The 25598-nt window shown below is 40.7% G+C and overlaps 2 protein-coding genes and 1 long non-coding RNA gene across 5 annotated transcripts in view; 2 read left to right on the forward strand and 1 right to left on the reverse strand.

Annotated features, from left to right (window-relative positions):
- Window positions 1-3474: 3474 nt before the first annotated feature.
- On the forward strand, window positions 3475-20195 carry fgf5 (fibroblast growth factor 5). Its single transcript, XM_012920330.2, has 3 exons — window positions 3475-4217; window positions 8795-8898; window positions 16969-20195. Exons 1-3 carry the CDS (start codon window positions 4007-4009, stop codon window positions 17338-17340), a joined length of 687 nt encoding a protein of 228 aa, XP_012775784.1. The 5' UTR covers window positions 3475-4006; the 3' UTR covers window positions 17341-20195.
- A 569-nt stretch (window positions 20196-20764) lies between these two features.
- LOC101471487 (uncharacterized) lies at window positions 20765-23973 on the reverse strand. Of its 2 annotated transcripts, none has more exons than XR_191299.2 (3): window positions 23848-23973; window positions 22844-22882; window positions 20765-21130 (listed from the first exon to the last, which is right to left on the reverse strand). It is a non-coding gene; the product is annotated as an uncharacterized LOC101471487 (long non-coding RNA). The 2 variants fall into 2 exon arrangements; XR_013101214.1 differs by having other exon boundaries at window positions 22844-22916; window positions 23848-23965.
- Window positions 23974-24056: 83 nt separating this feature from the next.
- cfap299 (cilia and flagella associated protein 299) overlaps window positions 24057-25598 on the forward strand; it is an 86729-nt gene continuing 85187 nt past the window's right edge. For both annotated transcript variants that reach the window (XM_076891195.1, XM_076891196.1), the window contains exon 1: window positions 24057-24227. In XM_076891195.1, the coding sequence (XP_076747310.1) occupies window positions 24120-24227 (108 nt within the window). In that variant the 5' untranslated portion in view covers window positions 24057-24119. The remainder of the gene's footprint in view (window positions 24228-25598) is intronic.

The raw sequence follows: 25598 nt of genomic DNA on the forward strand, positions 1-25598 counted from the left end.
TTTGGTGCCATCCTCGACAGTACCCTCTCCTTCACCACTATCACTCTACTTATTTTCATCTTCGCAATATTAGTCGCCTTCATCCTTCAATTACTCCAAACAGTACCGCCATACTTGTCAATGCTCTTGTCACATCTCGTTGATGTTATTATAATTCTTTTCTGTACAGCCTTCCTCATAAATCTCTCCATAAACTGCTGTTACTTCAGAATTCAGCTACTCGTATTATATCCAGAACCAGAAGACCTGTGGTTAAACAACTCCATGTTATCCGTATTCATCTGATCTTCTCCATACATACTTACCCTCTCGTACACTCTGCTCCTCTTCAGCGTCTCTTTTGTCTGTTCCATCTGCTCACCTGACTATTATGGGACTAAGAGTCTTTAGTTGTTCTGGCCCAAGACTGGAAGGATTTCCACCAGATCTCCGGACCACGAACTCTCTTTCTACTTTAAATTTTGTCTTTAAAAACCCATCTGTTCACAACAGCATACCCTTCATTATTACTTGTCTTACTCTATTGTTAGGTTGGTTGGTTTTATAGTTGGGATTTTATTTATTTATTTATTTGTTTTTATTTTGCTGTACTAATGTAATGTGAGCTTGAGGGTCTTTAAAAGCACCTATTATTATTACTACTGCTGGGATTTATGACAGCTGATTCAATTTTTAAAAATTAAGGAGACAGGATCAAAGAGACAGGAGAAGCAGTCTTATACCTTGTTATGAGTGTTGGGGTTGCTGTAATTTGTCCACCAGAGGCCGCTGTGCAATTTCCCACGTGGCAACACGATGACCAGCTGATCCGAGCAATGCTAGAAAGTGTGTAAATGAGTAATTTACAAGTTCTTTGTGACAAAAACAAAACACTTACACGTCCTTAAAATGTCTGTCTGGCTCTACTAGTGAGCCATCACAGTGAACCACTATTCACACAAGCAGGACCTTCCTGTTTCCATGAGGGAATGCAGACATTGTTGCTCTTTGCTCTTTGATCTAGAGCTCCAATGCTAAAGCTTGAGAATGATTTTATAAAACTTTTTGTTTTCTGTGAGCATTAACATAATAAAACTGTCTTTCCTCCTCACACTGATGCAGACCGTTTGAGCACCACACAACATCAGAGGACCATTGCCATTAAGTTGACGACTGCGACCGTAGCTGGTCGGATGCTCCCAAACACACCCTCACATTGATCACCGTCAGTGGGCTCAGACGGCTCAGGGGTGTAGCAGAACCTGCTGTCTGCTGTTTGCTTAGACTTAAAAGCTGCTAAAAGCTGGGATCAATCGGGCGGGAGAATCAATCAGGATCATCCACGTTTATACGACTCAGGGGGATTACCTCACTGTTACTGGAATGGCCTCACAAGAATGGCTGCCCATTAGAACAGTGGGACTAAACACTGCCCTGCTGTTTACATAAAACGTAATGTTGGCCCGGCCTTGACTCTGTGTGCCAGAGACAATTAGAACTCTATACAGCCTGTAATCCACAGCCGGGCGCAAGCTAATCAAATTCAGACATAGCTGGGCCCCTGAAAACAATGAGGGATGAGATTACGATGAATGTGTGTGAAGATAGAAAATTAATAAGCTTAATACAAAACACGTGCTAGGGTGACCAAGAGTCAGAGAGCACAGGTTCAGATGGACGATTTTAAACTGTTCTACATTTTGGCACTTTGAGCTGGCTGACAAATGTAATTTGAATTGAAATGGTGCAGGTAAGGACCAGGTAGATCATACCGTGTGCCAGAAAATATACAATTTAATGTATTTATAATAATGCACATGTCTGTGTCTTTTTTAGGTGTCCTTTCATGAGAGTTTAAAACAAAATCTACTAGGATCTAATTGCCAGTTGATCATAAAACACTACTACTGCTACTGGAGCAAGAAAGGAAGGGATGCTTTCATGGAGGAAAAATTAGTTTGTGAAAGATGAAAAGAAGTTTGAGGGGAAGTTTAAATACTTGCATACTTCCAGTGCTTTTGAGTGCATGAGAACCTACAAGTACCCAGATGCTGTAACAGTCAAAAAAATCAAAAAATCTTAGCTATATAGAAGAAAGCAAGAGCCTATCAAACAACTATCAGCCACTAGGCATGATAATCATGATTAAACCTAATGATCATTAGATCTAGAGCAGTGGTTGTATTGAAAAGTGGGCCTGACAGCCCCCCCCACCCCACCCCACCCTCAGCCGCCACTCCCCAAGACACCATCTTTTCAAGCATTGTTTACTAGAGAGAGTACATAATCCAACAAGCACATTTGTTTGAGCCATACACAGGGCCTTATTATCCCTTTGCTGCAGCTTAGCAAGAAAACTGTGTCAGATCTCAAAAAGGGAATTTCACACCATAAATAAATAAATAAACACATTTGACTTGTGCAGTTCTGCTGGACAACTACTGAATCCTGCCAGGTTAAACTAAATGGGATGGCTGATGTGTTTTGGTCAAGTTCTTATTTGTCATGTACACGTAACAAATCAGAAAACCAGAAAAAGGAAGATTCGTCTGTCACAGGACAAACATTCAGACTGTGGTAAGCATCAGTTTCAAGATGACAGATTACTATATCTAAGACATTTTTACACATTTTTAGACACACATAGTAAGAAAAGCATAGCTGTTATCAGTTACATTAAGGAGGTTCCCTTGACAAAAAGCCAGAAAGTAAGAAGACTTTGAAGCTGATGCATCCAGATTGATCCTTTTATGATTTACCCATGCTTTTCTTTCTGTGATGGGTCAAAATGCCCATTTTATAAGTAAGAAAAACATAAAAAGACATTTAATTGTTTACAGATTAAGGCTTGACATGTTTATCCTCAGAATGACAGCTAGTGTAGTAAGCAGTGAGAACGGGCACTGACTGGAAATCAAGCAAAAGGCAGTGATCTCTGCAGAAGCTGTTCACTTGTGTCATTTCAGGTCCACAGGAGCTGTGATCTTCTAACAAACTTTTTTCGCTGACCTTGAACCAGTAAGATAAAGCCTGACAAAAATAAATATGCAGTTCTGTACAGAATCACGTAATCTTGCATCTTTGTGTTACTGGTTATAGGGCATGTTTTTATTTGGGGCTTTCAGTGTTTGGGCACTTTTCCTGGTAACATCTACTGCAAAAACAGCCATCCTAACGGGGTCGTTCAACAGGTTCAAGGGGATATGACTTTTGAAGTAGCAAAAGTCAAACTTGGGTGGAAGGGAGGGAGAAATGTTATACATAAATATGTTACTCATATATCTTCCTTATATTATTTATTTATTTATTTGTTGCATTAATCCACACCACAAACAGATAATTGCATTGTCTCTCCCGCCACTGTACACTGCTCAGAATACATTAGTCAGCTTGACGCTTGTTCACCAAATGTGTGGACGCACCAGATGAAAAGGTGGACTGAGGCCTATAAATACGGCTGCCTGAGTGTCCGGTGAGCCAGTGTTAAAACCCTGCTGTACCACCTGAGGATCTCAGCCCGAACCTCTCTGAATTCACTCCTGCGAGCGGTGTTTCATTATTGCCGTCCGGTGTTTCTTTTACGGAAAGAAGCGTCCACAGCGAAATATTTTGTCCTCGTCGCTTCAAGTGCGAATTAATCGCGTCCACGCTCTATTAACATGTCGTTTCCCTGTGCGTAAAATGCCGCGCTCAGTGCGTCCTGGCGCGGACGATGGCTTGGAAAATGTGCGGTGTCTGTCGCGTTTCCATCACGCCCCGCTGCTGTGGGTCGGTGCTGAGCAGGAGTGGCATCTCGGCGACAAAATCTGGATGAAAGAGCGTCCTTTAGAGCTCAGGCATGCATCGAGAAGTGAGATCATTGGCGTTATAAATATCCCCGTGCCAGCAGAACCACTCCAGCTACTGCAGCCGGGGTAATGCCTAGGAGCGCTGCATGCAGTGCGTGCGCACGGTTTCTGGTGCTCAGATCTCAGGAGCGAGACCAAAATGCTAGAAGTGGCCTCGCGGGTGTCTCCTTTTTGAAAGAATGAATGTTCCTCTTTACCTTCTGACCTTCGCTCACTTGATTTGCACCGCTGCGGGAGCTCAGCACGTCTCTTTGGAGCGCCAACTTCTGGAGGAGGGGATCCGTTCGGGACGCAGGACTTGCAGACTCTACTGTAGGGTTGGCATCGGCTTCCATCTCCAGATTCATCCCGACGGTAGAGTCAACGGCAGCCATGAGCCCAACCAGCTGAGTAAGTCATTCAGTCCGGCCTCACTGTGCACGAAGCAGCCTAACTACTAATTTATGAAGGTCTGAGGCGTGGATGAATCCGGTGCGTCCCGCTGAGAATGCGCACTTGGATCCTGTGTTTGTTCCAATTGATCCCCGTTCTGTCTGCAGCGATGTCTATTTTGACTGCCATCCCTGCAAGTTTGAACAATGATTTACACATAAAGACGGTAAGGAGCGCGCTGCTAAACTTAGGCTGTCCGAGCCTGTGAAATATCTGAGCAGGCATCTGTTTGACGAGCCTTGTTTGTGTCTCTCCGGGGATGTTGGCAGGTAGACTATTTGTAGAAGTAACAGGTGCAACAGGATGTATTGGACTGCGACTCAGCACGACTGACATAATCGCAACAACGCGACAATATGCACAAAAAAACAGATTTCTTTTAAAACGTTTATTGTTTGTTGTACCTGCAAAGTTAATGATTTGAGCTGCAGACTCAAGTATTAAAGTGAAATTGATTTTCAGATGATTTAAGAGAAATGAGATTTTGGAACCACAAACAAACGCTGATGTTTGCAGTGCAGATATTCGACTTAAGCGTCATCCTGCACGCTGGATTGTTTAGAGCTGAAATTCTGAAATATTAATGATCATGAATGACAAAGATCAAACAAACGAGTTGATATTTGTTGTTGCTGATAAATGCATAACAGAATTCAGGAATCACAGAGTAATATAGTTAAATGTATAGGTTGGGTATGAATCTTACAGCTGCCTGTGTGTTTCTGAAGGGACGAACTAAAAAAAATCCCCCTATAGATTTGGAAAATTGAATTATGACTTGAAATGTCTGAGGTGTAACCATTTCCCCCTGTTTCAAATTCATTTACACCTCTACAGGGAGATGACTAACATCACAGTTTCACTAAATAATCTGACTTTTAGAGCATGCCTGGCACTTTGAAAGCTATCTGTTCACACTAAAAACTCCTTCACACTCAAGTAGATGTTGACCATGAACACTAGTTTCTAAGTGACAGCACAAAGTAATGTGCAATTTGACAGTAAACATTTATCTAAATAAAAACCCTTAAGGGAAAATGAACTGTTAAATTTAGCTGTTTCAAAATGCAAAAAGTCCCACCTCTCTGTTTATGAAGTCCTGTGTCAGCTAGGCCACAAAACTAAAGCCATAAATCAGATTTTCAGCTTTTACTGCACCATCAGATCCTTCATCGCTCATCCGTTGACGAAACAGCAAAAGCTCACCGTGAAAGTGCACTTGTGCCTCCATTTCATGGTCCCCTTTAGAAGAGTTGTCAGGTTACATGGATTTCAGCCATGTGGTTTTGAAGCCTGAATGACAGGGCAGCAGACTAGCAGGAGACTGGGCGTCTTGGATTTGTAATATGAAGATTCTTTTACCATCACGCAGCATCAGATTCAACTCTTAGATTTAACTCAAATGCTCACATTCGAGTTTGGATGCGAGACCTTTCTGCTTCAGGACAGCGGTTCTTTATTTATTGATTTATTTCTGTGTGGGTCCAACAGTGTGTGTGCATTTTTGGGGAGTTAGTTTCACAGTTCATTATATTTAATCTTTTGTTTAATGCAGAGGTTCAGGGACTTCTTCTGGCATTGACCGCTTCAGAAGCAGAAAAGGATTTATGCCCCACACCCCACAATTTACAGTTTTCTCAAAGTTTTTTTTTTTTATCATAAAAAGAATCTGATTGAAATTTTAGTTACATAAAGATCAGCACAGCTGCATTCACACAGTCTTGCTGTTTATATTTCCCTCATAAATCATATTAAGCTTAGGTTTTCTCTATACTTTTGTATGGCATTCAGTCATTACTCTCCCCTGCAGTAGTCTCTGAGCCTGTGTGTTGTTCCTCTAATTGAAAAAAAGTGTATTTATCCAAGTTTATTCATGGCTCAAATACTCACATAAGCCATCAGCACAGGTAAGGTTTAGTTCAACATGCTATCACTTAACCCTGTAAGACCCAGTCCATCAAAAAATAGCCAGAAAATTCAGATTTTTTTAGAACTGAGATGTTTATCAACCCTTATAACAAAATCCACTTTTTTTTGCTATATCATGCTGTGTATGATATATTTTTTATTATATTTTTATTATATATGTTTTGTATCACATTTGTATCAATTGAGTGTTTTTGGCAACTTTTTGTTAACAACAATGTTAATTTTAGACAAAAAAAAGAATTTTGTCCATAACATTTTGAAATTATGGCGAGCACTGATCATGTCTGAGCATGTCTCAGAAACGTATTTATCAAATATGATACCAAGGGTATTATAGGATCAACAATATCAAGCTTTTTGATGCATGCTCAATCATCCAGGAAAGTAAATCTCCAAAAAGTTGATTCCGTTCATCTGGACGTAGCGTTTTGTGGGAGAAACGTTTCGTCACTCATTCAGGTGACTTCTTCAGTCTCAGCTGACTGCAGGTTTCCCCAAATCTTATAAACAGTACATTTGCATAATGACTGAAACCAGCCCACTGAAGGAACAATGGGCTGGGAGGTCAGCAACTTAATCTTAATTATGCAAAGTATCATAACCACTGATCAACAACCACTGATCAAAACCCACTGATCAATGACCACTGATCAAAACCCACTGATCAATGACCACTGATCAAAACCCACTGATCAATGACCACTGAGATTAAGTAACTTGGATGAGTGACGAAACGTTTCTCCCACAAAACGCTACGTCCAGATGAACAGAATCAACTTTTTGGAGAATATCAAGCTTTGTTAGCAAGATAAACTAATTTACTAATCATAACTAAAGGAATAACTTTGTGGATGGTCTGTTTAAGTAGTCAGCTAGCTGCACTACAAATCACTGACAATCCTCCAAACGTGGTCCAGTTCAGTGGCATGTCCAGTTAGGCACGTGCATTTGTTCAGAACATTTCATATGGTATATTTGATGTAAATAACAAACACTTTGCACATCTTCATAGTAACACTTTAACGGTACACTTTTACGTTTGCATAAAATGTTTTCATTAATAATAAAATGGTTTTGCTTATTATTTTTGTATGAAGCAACTTTGGTATTTGGTCCTTCAGTGTTCAGCCATTAAACACGCCATGAACACTGAAGGAGGCGATGGTGGCGATAGGTTTGTGCCTCAGGAGGTGTTCTTCTGTGGCCCCCAAATATTTTATACACCAGTATCCCTCAGTTTGGTTCTTACTCATAACAACTGATTCCTCCAAAACAGCCCATAAAAATCTTTCGTCATAGAGATTTGGAATAATTAAAGATAGAACTACTGCTCCGTGTTCCCTTTTTTCTATTCATGCAAACACTAGCGATCTAAAGAAGCCTACTAAAGAGCCCACTTCCCCTGCCAGTGGCGGACCCCCTCAGACATCGGTGCGTTGGTGGTTCTTTGTGTCCGGGGATGGGCGTCCGGGTACACACCGGCTCACTCCTTGGCGGCCGCTTATCGGGGCCTGGAGCCTGGGGCTCGCTCGGGCCACTTCGGAGGTGGGGTGCCCCCGGCCTCTCGGCCTGGGGCTCGGTCACTCAGGCGCAGCTGGCTGCCGGCGGAGCTCACGGGCGCGTCACTGCAACTCCCCCTGGCTTCTGCTCCGCGGCTGCTGAGTGAGCCCTCATCTGGGACTCTCCTCAGCTCTTTCCGGGACAGTGGCGCAGCTGCCCCTCTGTTGGTCTTCCTTGGTCTCTTGTGTTCTGGGGGCCTCTGGATGTCTGGAGTTTTGATCTCCTCCACACCTGCTTCACGCCCTGGAGGACGGGGCTGTGGCCCCCCCACACCCTCTAGCAGATTATTACATGAAGGAACCTTTTAAAAAACAAAAAACAAGCGCGTCCATGCTCACAGGTGTACACACGGGTGATCACACCCACAAACTACACCCTTTTTGGCTCCTACCTCAAAGCACACTGTGTTCTGTTGATCTTATGTGCTGCACAATAATGTTTAACATTTAGTATTTACTGTCATATTCCCATATATCATTGTGATGTTGTTTATTCTATTACTCTTGTTCTCTTCTGCTTGCTTTCTTTTTTCTTTCTCAGCAGGTGACCCAGGTGATTGATATATGCATTTTTTTTTCTCTGCCCGTTCTGTTGGTTTTTGTCTTTTGCCCTTCTCCCCCGTCCCTCTTCCCAGCTGTTTCTCTTTCCCTCTTTCTTTCTCCCCTTCTTTCCCCCAGTCAAGTCTGTCCCGTATTCAGTAAGTGAAAATAAAATAAACAATAAAAGGTGAATCAAATGGACCATTACGGCAAGGCTGGGATGGTCAGTTTGGTAAAGTAAATCCATTGGGCATCTTTCTTTGCCTTTAGACAACAATTCTGATGGCAAAAGAGCCAAATGGGACAGGCCAAAAAAAAATAAAAAAAGAGATAAGTCTCAACGGTGCAGCTGAACAGGATAATAGCGCTGACATGACAGCAGAGTAGATCATGTCAAAGTCTGTTATTCGGAGTGAGGACGAGCAGCAAGAGACAGAAAATCACAAGACGAGTAAAAATACATCCTGTCACCAGTCAATCATCAGATCATGTTGTTTGTCCTCTTAGGTGTCCTGGAGCTCTTTGCGGTTTCTCAGGGGGTCATCGGTATCAAAGGGGTCTACAGTAACAGATTCCTGGCCATGAATAAAAGAGGACGGCTGCACGCAACTGTAAGTATCCCACTCAGTTCCTACACTATTAAATTCACTCAGCACATACAGTGTGTGGATACTTGAGGGGGCACAAAGCAAGTGCTGACTGGAATGTTGTTGCCCAATTAAGCAGCTTTTAATATGATTAATTAGTTATGTGCAGTTTGGATTTATAAAGGTCAGGGCCTTACTAATGTTTACACTGTCATATATGCTTATATATTGTATGTTCATCATATTATTATTGCTAGCAAGCTGCCTTTTTCCATATCAGGCAGACACTGATCAACATTATCATCCAGCTGCAGACCTGTAATTACAATGTGTATTCGTCCACAAACTATTAAAGTGGATTACACAGAACACTAGCAGGGATATGGTGAGTGTGGAATCCAAGTGAAATCTGGTAACTTGCAGTGATGACATGTGAAATAATAGTTGATGCTACAAAAACTGTAACTAATAAGTTTTTGTAGTTTGAGTTTTTGTGCCAAACTCAGAATTAAGTTTGCCACTCAGATCATGGCAGATAGCTGCCCTTCACTGAGCCTGGTTCTGCCGGTGGTTTCTTGCTGTTAAAAGGGATTTTTTTCCTTCCCACATTCGCCAAGCCCTTGGTCATAGAGGGTCGTCAGATTGTTGGATTTTTTGTGTATTATTGTAGGGTCTTTACCTTCTAATATATATAGAGCATTGTCATGACTGTTGGTGCTATACTACTAAAGTCTTTGTAAGCTACCTAAATGAAAAACATGAGGACAAGACGTGGATACAGACAATTAAACATGAAACGCTAACACAAGAAAGAAGTGGGACATTCGGTATGCTAATGAGCGTAAAAGCATTTGGTAATGATCTGTATTAAACTTGTAAATCTTGACAGAGTATATGATCGATTATTCAGAAAGCACCATTATTCTTTGTGAGTGCACTAGCTAACTATAGCAGCTTGCTAACACATAGCTAGCTTTAGCTTTCTAAGAACAAACTACATATGGAGACAAATACCTGCTACTTGTAATTATGCTCAAGTGTTAGTCACTCACCTTGTTTGGTTAGTGAATATGCCGCTCTGTAGCATATAGTGTAGTGCACTGGTGACTGCTGCTGCTAGAAATGGGTCTGTCAAGAAGTGTAAAGCTGGATGAAAGTGGCAAATGTCTTATAAAAACATACCTGCAAAGACCTAAAAACTTTAAGTATTGTCTTTGTTGACCACTCGTCGTGCTCTGAGACTTCCTGCAAACATATAAACTCAGCACCAGAATTTGTTAACGGTTATTTTCTGCTGATATGATGCTGATTTCTGCTGGAATCAAACATCGTTTGGACTCGTGGTGCATTTATTCATTAGAATCTTTTCTGTTTGTTTTATTTATTAGCTTGTGCAGCTTTATATCTGTGCTGCATAACAAAAATCCCTAAATCTGACATCAACATGTCAAGGCACACTGCTGTAATCTGTAGGCACAGTTTTGAAGATTTTCAAATTCCCCCAAACACACAGTAAGCCCAAATCTACCCACAGCAGCTTGGCCTTGCCGCCGTGAGCAGGCCGGACAGCCAACAACCAGCCGCACTGACGAGTCATCAGCGGGAGTCTTGGCACGCACAGACATAGAAGCAGCTCCCGATTAGCATGTGCTAATGTGAAGAGCAGATTAATTCCAGTCTGGGACGTCTGATAGTATAAAGAGGAGTGAGCCATGAACTGAAAATCAATATGCTGAGTAAACAATCAGCTGGACAAGCAACAATCGGAGAGCCGGAGCGTCTGTGAGCTGCAGCGGTGCTCACGCTGAGCGATTTATGGCCCCTCAGCTCCCAGCATTGTTTCATGAAACCATGTCAGTGGGAAGCGATGCAGCGTTTTCCCTCAAAGTGGATTCTCAGCCACAGCTTGTTATTAAAATTATACACATGTGACTGTGTGCTATTCACCAGCAGAGATTTGTTAACCAGCTTATATTAGCCCTGAAATAAACTTTTTCGAGGTCTCAGTTCTTCGCAAACAAGATTTCAATGTAAACTACATCAGCTGGATATTAGGAGAAAATAATGTGACATAGCGCTGTTGGGTATTGCCTCAAACTAAAGATAATTATTTTGTTCTTCTGGAAGTCTTGAGTACACAATCACCAAGGCTGTGGAACCACCACAACTGTGTTTGGCTGACACTGTGGAAACCTTTAAAAAGCAGTTAAAAACTTAATCAATACTTTTGCATTGTTTATATTGTCTATTTTATTACTTAATGTTTTCTTTATTTTAACCTTTGTGTACAGCGCCTTGTGACTGCCTGTCTACGAAAAGCGCTTAATAATTAAACCTTACCTTACAATCATCACTGGATCAGGGATTTTCTGCTTGGTACCACAACTCCATGCCATGAACTGCATGGCTTATACTATGCAGAGGTCACCGACACTGTAATCCTAATCTGTTGGTGGTTTTGTGTGTTTTTTAGTTTATATGGACCAAGCATCACACCTTAATGTTTCCAAGGATTATTTATGGGCCCCTACAAAAGTGTTCTTGATATACCGTCTCTGATTTTGAGGCCTCAAGATGAGTGTTTTCACAGTCACTTGACAAGTGAAGTCAAATATGCCACAGATGGTCCTCAATTCTGAGCAAAAGCTACACTTTGGAGAGTGTTTGACCCAATAAACTCATCAGGAAAAAGTGTTAACAGAGGTCAAATCAGAAATCCTTTATCCCATAGACGAGTACGGGAGCAGAAATCTTCCTGCAGCTGTAGGTATTGCAATCTGGTGGCCTTAACATAGAATTCTGGTTTAATGCAATTCGCACTGGCTTCTTTTCCACTCTGGAAGCTACATTCATGTTTTATAACCTCATAGATCACGAGTGTGACCACAAAACCTTTTACACTACACTGGGTACACTGTCATTGGCTAACGATGTAGTTCTAACTTTTTTAACCTCATTTTTAACTCTAATGAGGACCATGAGTCATACTGATAAATTTCATGTGTTCGTTATGACTTGAAAGTAGTGACTGACCTTATGAACTCCCCAGGAAAGCTTTTATTCAGACTATAGAGCAAGAAGCCATAGACATCTATACAAATGAGAGTTGCCTCCTGCTGGTTAGTTGAAGGAATGCATGTTTAAGCCGCTTCAACACTTTCAGATCCATTTTCTATATATAGCATATTATTATCTGTAAAATAACTCTGAAACTTTCAGTGACATCTGCCTTGATAGGTGGAGTTCAGATTTTTTCTTGTCACATTTCAACACTTTGCTGCCTCTGCAGGATGATCTCAGGCTTTTACGCTTATATTCTTGTGCACATTGCAGCTTATATAGTTGATATTTTCTTTCTTTGTAGTAGAGCTTCGCTGGTTAGATGCCTCGCACTCTGATAGTCTCGTTGCTTCCTGCAGTTGGAGTGTATTTTTGCCTCCAGAGCGGCTCTGCCTTCAGAGGAATATTTGTACAGTTAAACTCCAATCTGTGACTACAGCTGCACTGTGCTATTTAACTGCCTTGATGATTTGGTGGATGTAAAACCTCGGGGGCCTCAGGCTCAGGCCTCGCGGCAGGGTGTCAGGTGACGTGCTGAACTGTATCTGTTGCATCGTCTGTCATATTTACTGTTTAGATGTTTTCACAGTGGCAGTTTATTCGCTGAATAATGGGCGAGGAGACAGATGCACATTGCTCTGCGTGACCTACTCAGCAGGCTATCGCAAACATAATCTTCTGAAAGGTGAAAGGGTCGCCAGCATTTGTTAAACAAACAGTGAGGGAGGGGTTATAGATAAAAGAGAGAGTGATACACACATACATAGCTAAAAGCAAGCCTGTGTAGTGGCAGAAAATACCACTAATCACTTTAATTTGTCACAAATGAAATAATTAATTAAAGAAAGGCCTCACCACCAGGAGCTGTGCTCAGCCTGCACTTCAAAATGTGAAGTAGAGTCCTTCAGGAGACACTTATCATCACTGAGGCACAAAATAATGCCAGGTGTTCAGGCCTTTGATGACATCTCTGCCATCAGATCAGATAACCTGACTAACACAACAGCAGGATCGTGTGTGTGAGTCAGAGGGAAACAGAAGCATTACAAATATGTCAGGATTTGTCTTTTTTTTCTTGTTTCCTAACAAACAGAACAGAGAAGCTATTAAGTAACTAAATAATTGATCGTTTAAATTAAAACACTCATGCATTATATCCTTTGTTACAATAAAAAGTAATCTAATGTATTACTTTGTAACAACTGGTCTCCTTTTATGCAAATGATTGTATAAATGGAACTGTATCATGTACAGTCAAGTTATATACCAGGTTCAGAGAAAGGTGAGTTAAGTTACAACTTCATGTTGTTGGTTGAGTATTTCTGTAAGTGCTGAAATACTAAGAGTATCCCACACAAACATGTCTACAGCCCAAAGTTAATTATGTAAAAAAAGAGAAAATAATTCATGCCAGAGATCAGAGGAGAATAGAAAGACTTCCAAGTGATAGGAAGGTAACAGCAGCTCAGATAACCACTTGTTAAAAAAGAAAGCCTACCAAAGAACATCTGTGAATGCACAGCACACTGAACTCTGAGCGAGACGGGCTACAGCACCAGAAGACCACGCTGCTTGGTCTGATGAGTCTCAGTTTCTGCTGTGACATTTGGAATGCAATATGACGGCATGGATCCGTCCTGCCTTATATCAACAGTTCAGGCTGCTTGTGGTGATGTAATGGTATGGTGGATTTTTTTCTTGGGACACTTGGTATCAAATGAATATGTTCAAAGGCCGCAGCCTACATTAATATTGTTCCTGAGCACGTCCATCCTTTATGACAGCAGTGTACTCATCTTCTGACGCCTGTTTCCATCAGGATCATTCGCCATGCCACAAAGTTCAATTCAACACAAACTAGTTTCTTGACCATGCCAATGTTAAGAAATCAGTTGCAGTCAAACAGCCTCCACAGTCACCAAAGCTCATTTTGACACTTAGGTTTCGTTTTTTATTTAAATAAACTGAACTACGCTGTATGCTTTGTTTCACTATATTTCAGTAAAGGATCATTTTAAAATCACAGCACATTTAGTTGGAAAAATGTAGGATGTGTTATGTCTTACCTTTGTACCGAGTCTCTACAAGATGTTTGATATATATATATATGTATATATGCATGTATATATATCAAGGATCATGGGAACGGACCCTTTAAAAGACTGTAACCTATCCTGCAGGGTAGGAGCCAGGTTAAACAGCTGTACAAGCATTATGATTTTTACAATGAGATCTCTGGAATCTGGCTGCAGCTATTAAATCCTATGAAACGCAGCACGGGCCAAATCTTCTTCTTGGTATGCATGCTTATGTGTGTATGCGTGCCTGCATGTGTGTGTGAGAGAGTACATTCATACACGCTCCAGTGGATTTGTTTCCAACGTCTAATTCCCCGACTGGTTCCAGAGACGGTAAGTTGCTCAAATGTAGCATTTCATTTCAGTCCACCCACAGCTGTGACTCAGGAGTTCTATACTTTTTTCTTAAAATCGTCCTTTAAAAACAACAACTAAAAGAAACAGTCGGTCACTTTGAATAACTTAAAGGTTTGCGCTGTTCTGCTGCGGCCGCAGTGCACTCTCCTGTGACTGGCATGTTTACCGAACGCTGTAATGGCATCATTTTCTGCTATGCTGCACTCTTCAGCAAAGCAGAACAGTTTGTTTTATTTCAGAATGGCAGGAGGTTATACAAGGAAGTCATGCTGCAGCAAGAAAGCCGGCATCCCTGGGTACATGTCAAAGTTTCCCACCCGAGATATATTTAGGCACAAAACGGGAACATTCAATGAATATCTGCATCTCTGTGCATGACACGTGTGCAGAATGCAGTGCTGCATGCCAGTGTTACATTTTTACATCTCTTTCTAATACTTTGGTAGACAAAGTCTGATCAAACCTGCGACCCAAATAATACAATTTTGATGCAGTCCAACTATGTGCGTCAGGTCCATCTGGAAAACTTTAAGCTTTATGGTTCTTCTTGGATAACCAAACTATCGCAGGCATGTTAAGCAGTGTTTGGGAATAATATTTGGATCATTTAGATTATTAGTAATAATTCATTAAGGATTTTACTTTGCAGACTTGCTGATATTATCTGCACTATTCATACATGAGTAGTCTGATTTAAACCTGCCCCATTCCTCATCCTCTGTTTGAGAACCTGGGTGGGATGAAAACTTTTGTTTCAACTTGAGGAAAAATCCATCTTATCCAACACAGTTTAGAAAAATACAATAACTCTGCTGATTAAATTGTAAGAAGAAGAATGATCATAAAAACGCCGGCCCATGTCTTCGTTCTGAAGTTCTTCCTGAATGAGTTCAATAGCAGATGCCTTTTGAGTTTTGTGGCTTTGCTGCTGTCAGTGAAGGTGTGACTGTGATAATGAAATCATGTAGATCAGGGGTCCCCAACCTTTTTTGCGCCACGGACCGGTTTATGCCCGACAATATTTTCACGGACCGGCCTTTAAGGTGTCGCGGATAAATACAACAAAATAAAACTAGTACCGGTACCAAAAAAGAAGAAGATTTATTCATAACACACGTGAAAATACTCAGGAAAACCGAGTTAACGATAAAAACGATAACAAAATAACGCTGGAAACCGATAAAAACCCTGAAAACCATACATTTCACACCTGAGCCTCAACTCTCGCGGCCTGGTACCAAACGACTCACGGACCGGTACCGGTCCGAGGCCTGGGGGTTGGGGACCGCTGATGTAGATGACTTATTAAACCCATCACCAAGGAGTATCTGATGCTTCTGCACATCTGTTGCAATTATTGCAGCACAAGCATGACCCAGCTGTCTCATTAGAAATGTAAATTCATGCTATTTTTATAGTGTGTGCAGGTCCAGGTTCAGTTCAGGTTTCTGTAAGTGGACCTGAAGGTAGAGTTTGGTAGGTGAACTGTCAGGCGCAGTGGCCCGTGGACATGGGATGGACTCAAGTGCAGATTCAAAACCGGAGGCCAGGGGTGAGGTGTAACGAAAAGAGATTTTATTTTACAATGCTCAGAGGCTAACAGAAAGTGCAAACTAGAATCAATGAACATAAACTAGATGTCTGAGGCGAGAGAAAAATACTGTGATGATAACTAGATGGCAGGGATAACTGGGTGCAGGTACTGGGCAGGGGAAACTGTGGCGGGCCAGGGCACTGAAACAGAGGACAGAGCAGTCAGGGGAATCCCACAGAGGGTTGCGAGTGAATCTAAGGATAGTACACTGAGCTGTCTTACAAGCTTGCAGGTGGGGGTTGCGTGGAGGGGGGAGGCAGGAGAGGTCCAGGTGGGTGCTGCATGCAATGCAGGGAGGCAGGCAGGAGAGAATGGCAGCTCCAAAACGGAGAGGGATTACCGGCGGCAGCAAACTGGTATCCAGGAGAGCTTGGTAGGTGGGTTTCAGAGGCTGACGAGAAAAACAGAGATACGGTTAATACACACGATGAGTCACCAAGGAACGGACGTGAGGCCGAGAAATGACTAAAGTTGGCAGATAATCTGGTGAAGACCAGTTGAGTGCGCCGGTCATAAATACTGCTGGTACGATTGCCATCAGGTGAGGAACAACAAAGACTCCACCCAGTGGGGAGGAGCTGATGCTGTGGAAAACCACCCAGACCACGACATGAACAGTAAATCCTCACGTGTGCATTTCCGGTTTTGCAGGAAAAGGACAAAAATCTCACAGCAAAGGAAATTTGTCACAGAAAGCACAGAAGCTTTTCACAGTAGTTGTGTGTATGTGCTGATGTGAAAGTGAGATCTTCTTGCAAAAAATGAAATAAAATAATAATGCTAAAAGATTTAGTAATGACTTTTTCTGTGTCCACTCACAAGGTAAACAAGTTTAGGTTACATTACATGTTTGGATATGCACAGATCAAGAATCACGTGTGTGAAAATGACTTGGGACTGTTTGCAAATACAGCAAGGTTCAATTATTCAGAAAACAAGAAAGAAATACAAGAAAATGACACGGAATAATACTTGTTAACACCCTGCATTTCCTTTCTTTTGTAGGAACGGTTCACGGATGACTGTAAGTTCAGGGAACGTTTCCAGGAGAACAGCTACAACACTTATGCCTCAGTAATCCACAGGAACCACAGGACAGGTCGCGAGTGGTTTGTGGCCCTTAATAAGAGGGGGAAAGCTAAAATGGGCTCCAGCCCCCGGGTCAAATCCCAACATGTCTCTACCCACTTCTTGCCCAGGGTCAGCATGCACGATAAGGGCGAGCAAGGCTTCACCATCACAGACAGGAGCAAAGAGAGGAGGAAAACCCCACTCCCACCACCTCCAAAGCCACCCGCGGCAAAGGCAAACATCCAAGCAGGAACCACACCGAGGCATACGCAAGTCAAGTACTGGCCCAAGTACAGGTTTGGATAGGTTTATAGAAATTGGACAAATGGACGTACCCCATAAACTGACAATGGTTATTTATCACATTCAAAGCATTCCAGGTATCTACAGACTGTGTGAAAAACCTCAAAGGGCTGACAGGTACAACTGCTGAGCTTTTCTTTTTTGAAGCTATGACAATAGCTGGATGCTGTGTTTGAGTTAACGATGCTCTGTCACGTTTTACGTCGTCATCCGTGTACATACCGATGAAGCTGAAATCCATAACATTAGAAATATTCTTGATGAGGAGTATTTGACAGAGAGACTTTCAGTTTGTTCTGCTGTCTTGCAAGAATAAGAATGATGCTCTTAATCTTGCAATAATGACACTACCCCCCCTGGCTAAACAAAAGCGATTTCGTTCAGGACCACTGGTGGATAGGAGATTATTTCTGTCTGCAGTAATGTATTTTTGGTCACGTGCTTCTGTTCTAGACTGCCCCACCCATCCATGTGTCCAGGTGGAAAGCATAAGGCAATGTTGCCTGCCTCCTCATCTTTCTATGTTCATATATGGAAAGCTAGAAGTAAGGGAGGACAGTACCAAGAACCCTCCACACAGAACAGCAATGACAACTGATCTGAGATTCACTGAGTCAGATGTGACTTGAAAGGAAAAGCTGAGGCTGCGAACTGATCTGCCAGTATCGCAGCTTGACAACATGCTATGACTGATTATGACTCGAGTGAGGACTACATAGTTATTTTGTTTTGTTTTGTTAAATGATAAATAAAATGATGATCAAATGAAGCTGGCGAAACACCATTGTGACTTTTCAGTCATACATTCTTTGTATGGGGGCCTTTTATTCTTCTAATAAAACATGTCATTTCAGAGGAAAATCATTTAAAATTTGCAATTATTTTATGAAATTATGTTGCGTCTAATTTCATTAGGCCAAAAAACGTATCTCAAAGTCCGATCTGAAAAAGTAACGTTTTATATTATGTCTAAAATTAGCAGGGAGGTGACACATCTAAAGCAGATAATGGATTTCAGCTTTAAACACTAAAAAATAATGAGGTCATGAATATTTTCATGTTGGTTAAGTCACACATGCTGTGATCACTTTTTGATGTAATCTGTATTTTCAAGCCACTTTTTGAGATATAACAATGTCTCTCAGTGATTCAGCCTGAACATACACACCGGCCAACTTTTTAGGAACACCAGATTTGTGATAATGAGCAAGAAAACGTGGACTGGCTCTCTGGAGGCTCCTCTTTTTTCTTGGACAGCTGTGAGGGATCATGGAGAAAACTGTCCATCAAAACTATCATTTTAGCAACCGGCTGTCCCCCCAAAAAATCCAGAGTCACGACCTCCCAGCATTCCACCCAGGAGGAGCGCACACCGCCGTCACCACAGGGATAAAGATGCCAAGAAAGAGCCGCCGCTTGTGTAGAGGAAGGTTCAAGCTGTAGGTGTATCAGATGGCAATGACCTCATAGGAGCACCGGGACATCTCAGGGGAAAAAGAAAAGCTTGGTGGCGAGGAACGCAGAATGTCTCAGAGTTTGGTTTAAAAATCAAATATTGTCTTTAATGTAATTGTTTGACTTATTGGAGACGGCTGCACATTTTATAAAACACTTGTTTGAAATCAGTGTCATGAATTTACTCCACTGGCAAAAAAAATGCATATTAATCTATGACGAAACTATTTGAGCACACAGCAGTGAGTGCAAACGATTTAAACGCGTATCAGAACGCTCTATATTTAGTTTGCACTTTTTGTAGCTTGCCATCACCCAGTGTGTGAATGTGTGTGTGAATGGGTGGATGACTGGATATGTAAAGCGCTTTGGGGTCCTTAGGGACTAGAAAAGCGCTATATAAATACAGGCCATTTACATAAGATTGTCTCATCTTACGTTATGAAGCCACCCTGTCTCACAGAAAAAAGAAATATTTCTATTTGTTTGCGTACATGGAGGTTTTTGGTTTACAAAACTTCAAACTAACGTATTTCAATTGTAGGAAAGTTTTATGCCTACAGTAATGTTTTTTTAATGTGTGAGACACCTCGGACAGCGGCAGCAGTTTTATTATAACCCAAACAATGAAGTAGTTTTATTTCATACGCCAAACCAAAGAAATCACATTCAGCACTCCTGCCACCAAACAGAGATTTTTTTGGCCGTTACACCTAAAAAAAACTACATTTACCCAGATATGAGTGAAGGTTGATAAATAAACAAACTGTAATTAAGTAGGTGAGAAAACAGGATGAAATTTGTGTCCATAAACAGAATTCTATATATTATTTTAGGCACTGCTGTGAGTCTCTTGACTGTATCTTCAAAACATGATCAGGTCAGTGTCAAACTCACACTTACATCCTTCAGAGCTGTATAATAATTTAAATGTGCTGTATTATATTGTTGTAATCGTAAGCATTACCAAATTATCATTTTGCATCCTGAACCACATCCATCCTCGGTTTTACCAATTACAATTGAACACACATTGTTGGTGAACATGGCAACAGAATATGAACACGATCATAGAGGAGAAGTAAAAAATATGTAGCTTCATATGTTAAAGTTATTACACCGGTTATTACAGTGGAATAAAGCCATTGTAGCCAAGTGTTAGCCAGTGTTTCTGTTGATGTTCAGCTGTACAACTGATGTTTCTCATGAAAAGCATGTAGCACATGAATGAAGCATTTTCCACACTGTATTTATGCAGATGGCAATCTGTAGTTTCTTGATGCTGTGTGTCTTGTTACAATGCTCTGTGTTGCCACTGCGTTGTGTGTGATCGCATCCCAGAGCAATATTTTTTCTACCAGATTGTTTTTTTCATAAAAATGTATGTACGACAAAAATCTTTATGTAATAATACCATTAAAAATATATATCAACATGTATATGTTTTTTAATTGCATTAAGTGGGAAAATGCAGAAAGTGGTTAAACATGCTGATTTGAAGGTTCAGAGAGAAGGCTCTATCTAATTTGTGTGTTAAAGTTAGATATCTGCGGTAAAATATGGGAGTGTAGTATATTTCACTTAAGTCCTAATGAGGTCACCAATCTGTCACAGCAAAAGTCTGTGGCTGACTAATGAAAGACAGGTGTGTGTGTGCGCTGACAGGTCTGTGCTGGCTGACGTTCTCCAAATCCTCTGAGGTCATGACAGATTTTACTTTAGTCTAAAACAGGCCTGAGCGCTGATTACTTACCAACAATCTTCCTGTCCTTTCAGATATGAACACCAGTGGGATCCCTCCTCCCACTCTAATGATCCAACATTTGACCTCATTCACATTTTGTGCCACTCTATCACTAAAAGAGAATTTTTCTCAAATCTTGCTGTCTTCTGTGAAGAGGTATGAGGCCAAAGGTCAGGCACAGTGCTAAAGTTTAAAGATCATGATGCTGTCCATGCTGTATAACGTGGTTATTATCAATTTTATTTCAAATCTTTAATCAAAATCTGAAAAATGCCTGTTGTGTTCTGGCCAGCAGTAGATGCTGGCCAGTTACAGCTTTGTGGGTAAAGTAACAAAACACAGATTTATATTTCAAAATTAAGATTCACATCAAACTAAGATACATTTTGGGCAATCTGTACAAAGCAAGCTATATTATTTGTGAGCTGCTGCCCTTAAAAACCATCCATCCATCCATGCTCTGCATTTGGAGCTGTAACTCACTCCCAACCTTTGGAGTGGGCACTCCACTCTTTTCCACCTGAGAACCATGGCCTCAGACTTGGAGCTGCTATTTCTCATCCCAGCTGGTTCAGACTTCGCTGCAAACTGCCCCTGTACAAGGTAGAAGCAGTCATTTAATAAAACCAGCAGAATGATCTCATCTGCATGTAGCGGAGATGAGATTCTGAGACCACCAAACCCAACACCTTCCACCACCTCTATCCAGAAAAAGGTTCAACGAAATCAGTGACAATCAGTTTGACTTATTACTGGAAATGCAAACTAATCTCTCACTACGACTACACACAGTCACCAAGCAGCCCAACTGCCCAATACCCAATACACATGAGCTGCAGCCCCCAGATGCAGGCAAATGCCTTCTCCAAGTTCAAGGCAGGATTTATGTAGAACTTGGAGTATCAACATGGGTGAGTTATAAAAAGAATCCCAAATACAGTTGTTATGAAGATGGAAATTATTTATCGAGGCCCCAAAAGGTTGATTCTGTACACTTTGGCTGCCATGATTCAAATTATGGTTTAAATGCCACAGCTATGGCCTGCTCTTTAATATTGCTGATCATGTCTTCCTGCCAACACTTTGATGAATCCAAGACATCAGGAACTGAAACTTGTTTATGAGCAAAAAAAAGGTTCTACTAAGTATTTGATGCTTCTAAAAATAAAGTACTTGGTGAGTGTATTTTATCAAGCTCACCAAAGTGTAGAAAAAATAACTGTACATCACAGAATAAGAACAGCAGAAGTTTCACATTTATTATTTAAAATAGTGTTAATAATTAAATAGGGTTTATTTCTAAGTAAGAAAACACTCTATGACCTCAGAAATGAGAAGCAGCTTGCGTGACAAAGCTAATCTAGAAGGTTGTTAAAGCTCTCCTCCTTTGCTCACTAACCCACTGTGCCTCTGCTGCCTTTTGTCTTATTTGTCTGTGTGCATACGTGCATATAGGTCATATGTTACAGGGCTGCTGTAGGAGAGACCATTCATAAGAAAATTTTTGATCGTTACTTCACTTTCCATGGACGTCACTGCAGAGCTATTAAAATTCACGCTGGATGGCAAAATTAAACAAAATGATAATAAAAATGATAATAACAGCCAAGAGTCACAGTATTTCTGCACATGAAGCTGAGAAAATACCCACTGAAGGTTTTCGTCTCTATTTTATAGTCAGAAAAGGTGCCAAATTGTGTAGATTTGCCAGGATTTAGGGACTGACATCACGAGACAGGATAATTTGTCGTGTGAGACACTATTCTACTTTTATGCGTCAACTGAGCTCACATTAGTTTAAAATAGAAAAACGGTGTTACTGAGGACCTGCAGGAGCTTCTCTGATGGGATGTAGATATAGATGGGATATTATCGCAGGTCACAGGTCACAATATGATCAAAAACAAAGCTATGCATTTCATCTTAGGCAGGATGTATCATAGACCCATCTCATTTCTTTGTGTCTAGGCTGAAATAAAGCCACTGAAAACTCAACATTCGTAAAAAAAATTTTTTGAAGAAAGACAGTAAGACACAGTCTGAAATAAGGCTACAGTAGAATGTAGTTACAAAAGCAACATCTTAAAGCTTCGCCACAGCCACAGTTAAACAAAGCTACACAGTTCACACTTCCAACACTTTTTTTTCTGCGGTGGGCGTTAGATTTTCACCCAAGACCCGAGAAGAAGAATGAGACTCTTCCCAAACTGGTAGGCTATATTTTTCACAAGGAGCAGAAAAGACCTGTGACACAACAACAAAAAAATTCTGCAACAAACATTTTAGGAGCTCAGTTTACATTGCTACCTGCTCAGGGTTTCGGGGTTCTCTTCGGTTCCTCAGCTGCTGTTGACCGAGAGTAACAGCTTCTGCAGTAAAACTGTACAGTCCATGCTTATATACATACATCCAAATCTCTTTAACACGTACGCTATTACAACAAAAGCTTCTCACAGGGGAAATAAATACCCAGACAAACTTTCTTTCTTTTTTTTTCTGTTTTTGAAAAAGTGAGCTGGCGACTGTCCAGAGTGTATCTTTGCACCTTTTGTCCAACTCAGCCAGGATAGGCTTGAGACCCCTAACTAACTACATAAGAAAACAATGGATGGTCCTCTATTGTTGGTGCTTTGTTTCACAAATGACACAACAGTCTATGCAGTTACTTTTTCCTGAAGACAGACTGTTGATGAGCTTCAGACTGTTTTTCAAGAGCTGCAAGCTTCACTGTATGGTCTCAATTGAAAGTACATCCAAAAATTAATTGGGTATCTGGGTGTATAATGTGCTCTCTTAGAGTGTATTGTGGGCATCTAGGAGGTTTAGGAAGTCTAGGTTAAAAAATGTTCCACACTATAAGATGATAGTTTGGACAAAAGCTGCTTCCTCTGCATTATCTACCAACTCTATCATATTATATCCAATTAGCTGTCCAGTGTGCACTTTAAAATCTGGTTTCCAGGCCCTTAGGTGACAGGTAAGCCTATATTTTTATTCCTTTTTATCTATGGAATGTCCTATGATCCAATAAATCAGGAGATGCTGGTTTGCATCCTATGTGGACCATTTTTTAATTGTAATTTTTTGTCTTTTATTTTATTAATTATTTTATTTTATATTATAATATATATAATATATAATTTAACAGTTATAACAATTAGAAAAAAATATAAATATTTTATAGTTATATATAATCACATTTTATTTCTATAAATATTTTAGGTGTATTTAAATTAAACTGTGTAACACAATGCTCTTTATTTCTACCACTAAAATAAAAAATATAAATGACTGGAACCCGCCTTCCTTACCTCACAGGTGAATTCTGTGCGTCGTTACAGGGCAGCTGCTTCTCCCGCCTGTTCACAGCTAAAATCATTACTTGTGTGTTTTGCTATCTTTTCTGAAGGAATTGTATTTTTCTTGGACGGTTCTTGTTATAAAAATGATCTCAAAGAATTCCGGTTTACATAAAGGTTAAACGTGATGTCGTCAACTTCCGCTTCCTGTCTGATGAGAAGCCGGTAAGGCGGTTGCCATAGCAGCGTTTTCCAATACTCACGAGCGCACACGCACACAGAAGATGGAGTACAGCAAATTCAGCCGTTTTCACGATTCTCTAACACAGTTTAAATGTTACGAGGATTACCTGGACTCAAAAGTCACGCCACTGGATCTGTTTTACTTTAAAGTGAGTGAAAAGTACAACTTTTATAAGCACTTTTATCCTACCTATCACTCCTTACACCCCGCTATTTTGTGGCATTGCGCCTCAGAGCCGCACTGACTGCACTACAATTTCTTCATCAATCTACAGCAGTGAATTTTATTAAAAAATAACCATAGTCTCTCCAAAATTACCAGGACTCCTTCAATTCGCCACGTATAAAACCTGCCTTCATTAGCTTGCTAGCACATCACCTGCTTCTGGTACGTTAGCCTCTTGGTATGTTGCTCATCTAATGTCGCTCCGGTGTGCAAAGCAAGAAAATAAATTTTACACGCTTTATACAAATATTGGCCATTTTTAGCTACGTACTATCCCGACATTAAAAATATACTCTTAAAAATATGAAAATAACTTCATGGGTGTTTTACAAGGTGTTTACCTGTTTACCTGTGATCAACCAAACATAGTTGACAAACACTTGTCTGACTTGTGGCATATACTATACATCAAGTGTTATTTTCATCGACAGTAAATATCGTCTTAAGTTAATATCTGTTTGTTACTGCTCTCTGTTATTTTTTCTGCATTGGACTTAGTTCGCTTGTTTCATTAAAAGCAGATTTGACTTGTTGGTGTAATTTCAGTAGTTCAACGCTAGGTGGTAGTCATACCAAGGTTTAGAATAAAACCAGTAACTCTTTATATTCAGTCTGTGGTTTAAACTCTGAATTTAACAAGCAGCTATCATCACTCCAGTCTGCTTGGTTCATGCGATAAAGTAGAGAAACAGTTACTCGTATCACATGGCAGTCGTACCGTTTCAAAGCCACACAGACAATACAACGGGCTGTATTACATTTTGTTGTTGTTGTTATTGTTGTGTTGTGCTCGCTATAGACCACAGATTATTTGCACAAGTAGCACTATTGTATATGAAATTATAATCCATCCATCCATTATCTTCCGCTAAGGTTAGGGTTAGTTATTTTCATATGTTTTTCAGGGATGAACGAAAGACTTAGGAGAAGTAGCTTTCAGGCTGTATATTATCAAACATATGTCTTTAAAAGGCCCTAAATCGCATTTGTTCTTTCTTTCATGTTGGTCTCTTAAGTTTTTCGAGCCACGTATTCTGCTAAATAAGTTGAAAATGAACCTGCCCTTTAGAAATCAGCAGTCCTGCATCCGTCCAGCAGATAGCGCCCATGCTAATGAGTTATGTGTCTGCTGCGGAATTGTTTGAACACCTGTGTCCACATTGAGAGAACAACGCCTATCTGACCTGATAATCAGCTGCAGTCAATCATTCAGATTCTTCCCTGTGTTGTGACACAGCACACTCAGCCCAGGTCATCTGGCATGTGTAGTTGTGTTGAAAAGGACCAAATCTGG

This window comes from Maylandia zebra, linkage group LG12 (genome assembly GCF_041146795.1).
Source record: "Maylandia zebra isolate NMK-2024a linkage group LG12, Mzebra_GT3a, whole genome shotgun sequence".
NCBI lineage: Eukaryota > Metazoa > Chordata > Actinopteri > Cichliformes > Cichlidae > Maylandia > Maylandia zebra.

Excerpts from the sequence above, each read along its gene's own strand:
- fgf5 (XM_012920330.2), top strand. The coding sequence starts at position 4,007 with ATGAATGTTCCTCTTTACCTTCTGACCTTCGCTCACTTGATTTGCACC. Across the intron at positions 4,218-8,794 it reads CCATGAGCCCAACCAGCTGA|GTGTCCTGGAGCTCTTTGCG; the intron begins GTAAGTCATTCA and ends TTGTCCTCTTAG. Across the intron at positions 8,899-16,968 it reads GAGGACGGCTGCACGCAACT|GAACGGTTCACGGATGACTG; the intron begins GTAAGTATCCCA and ends TTTCTTTTGTAG.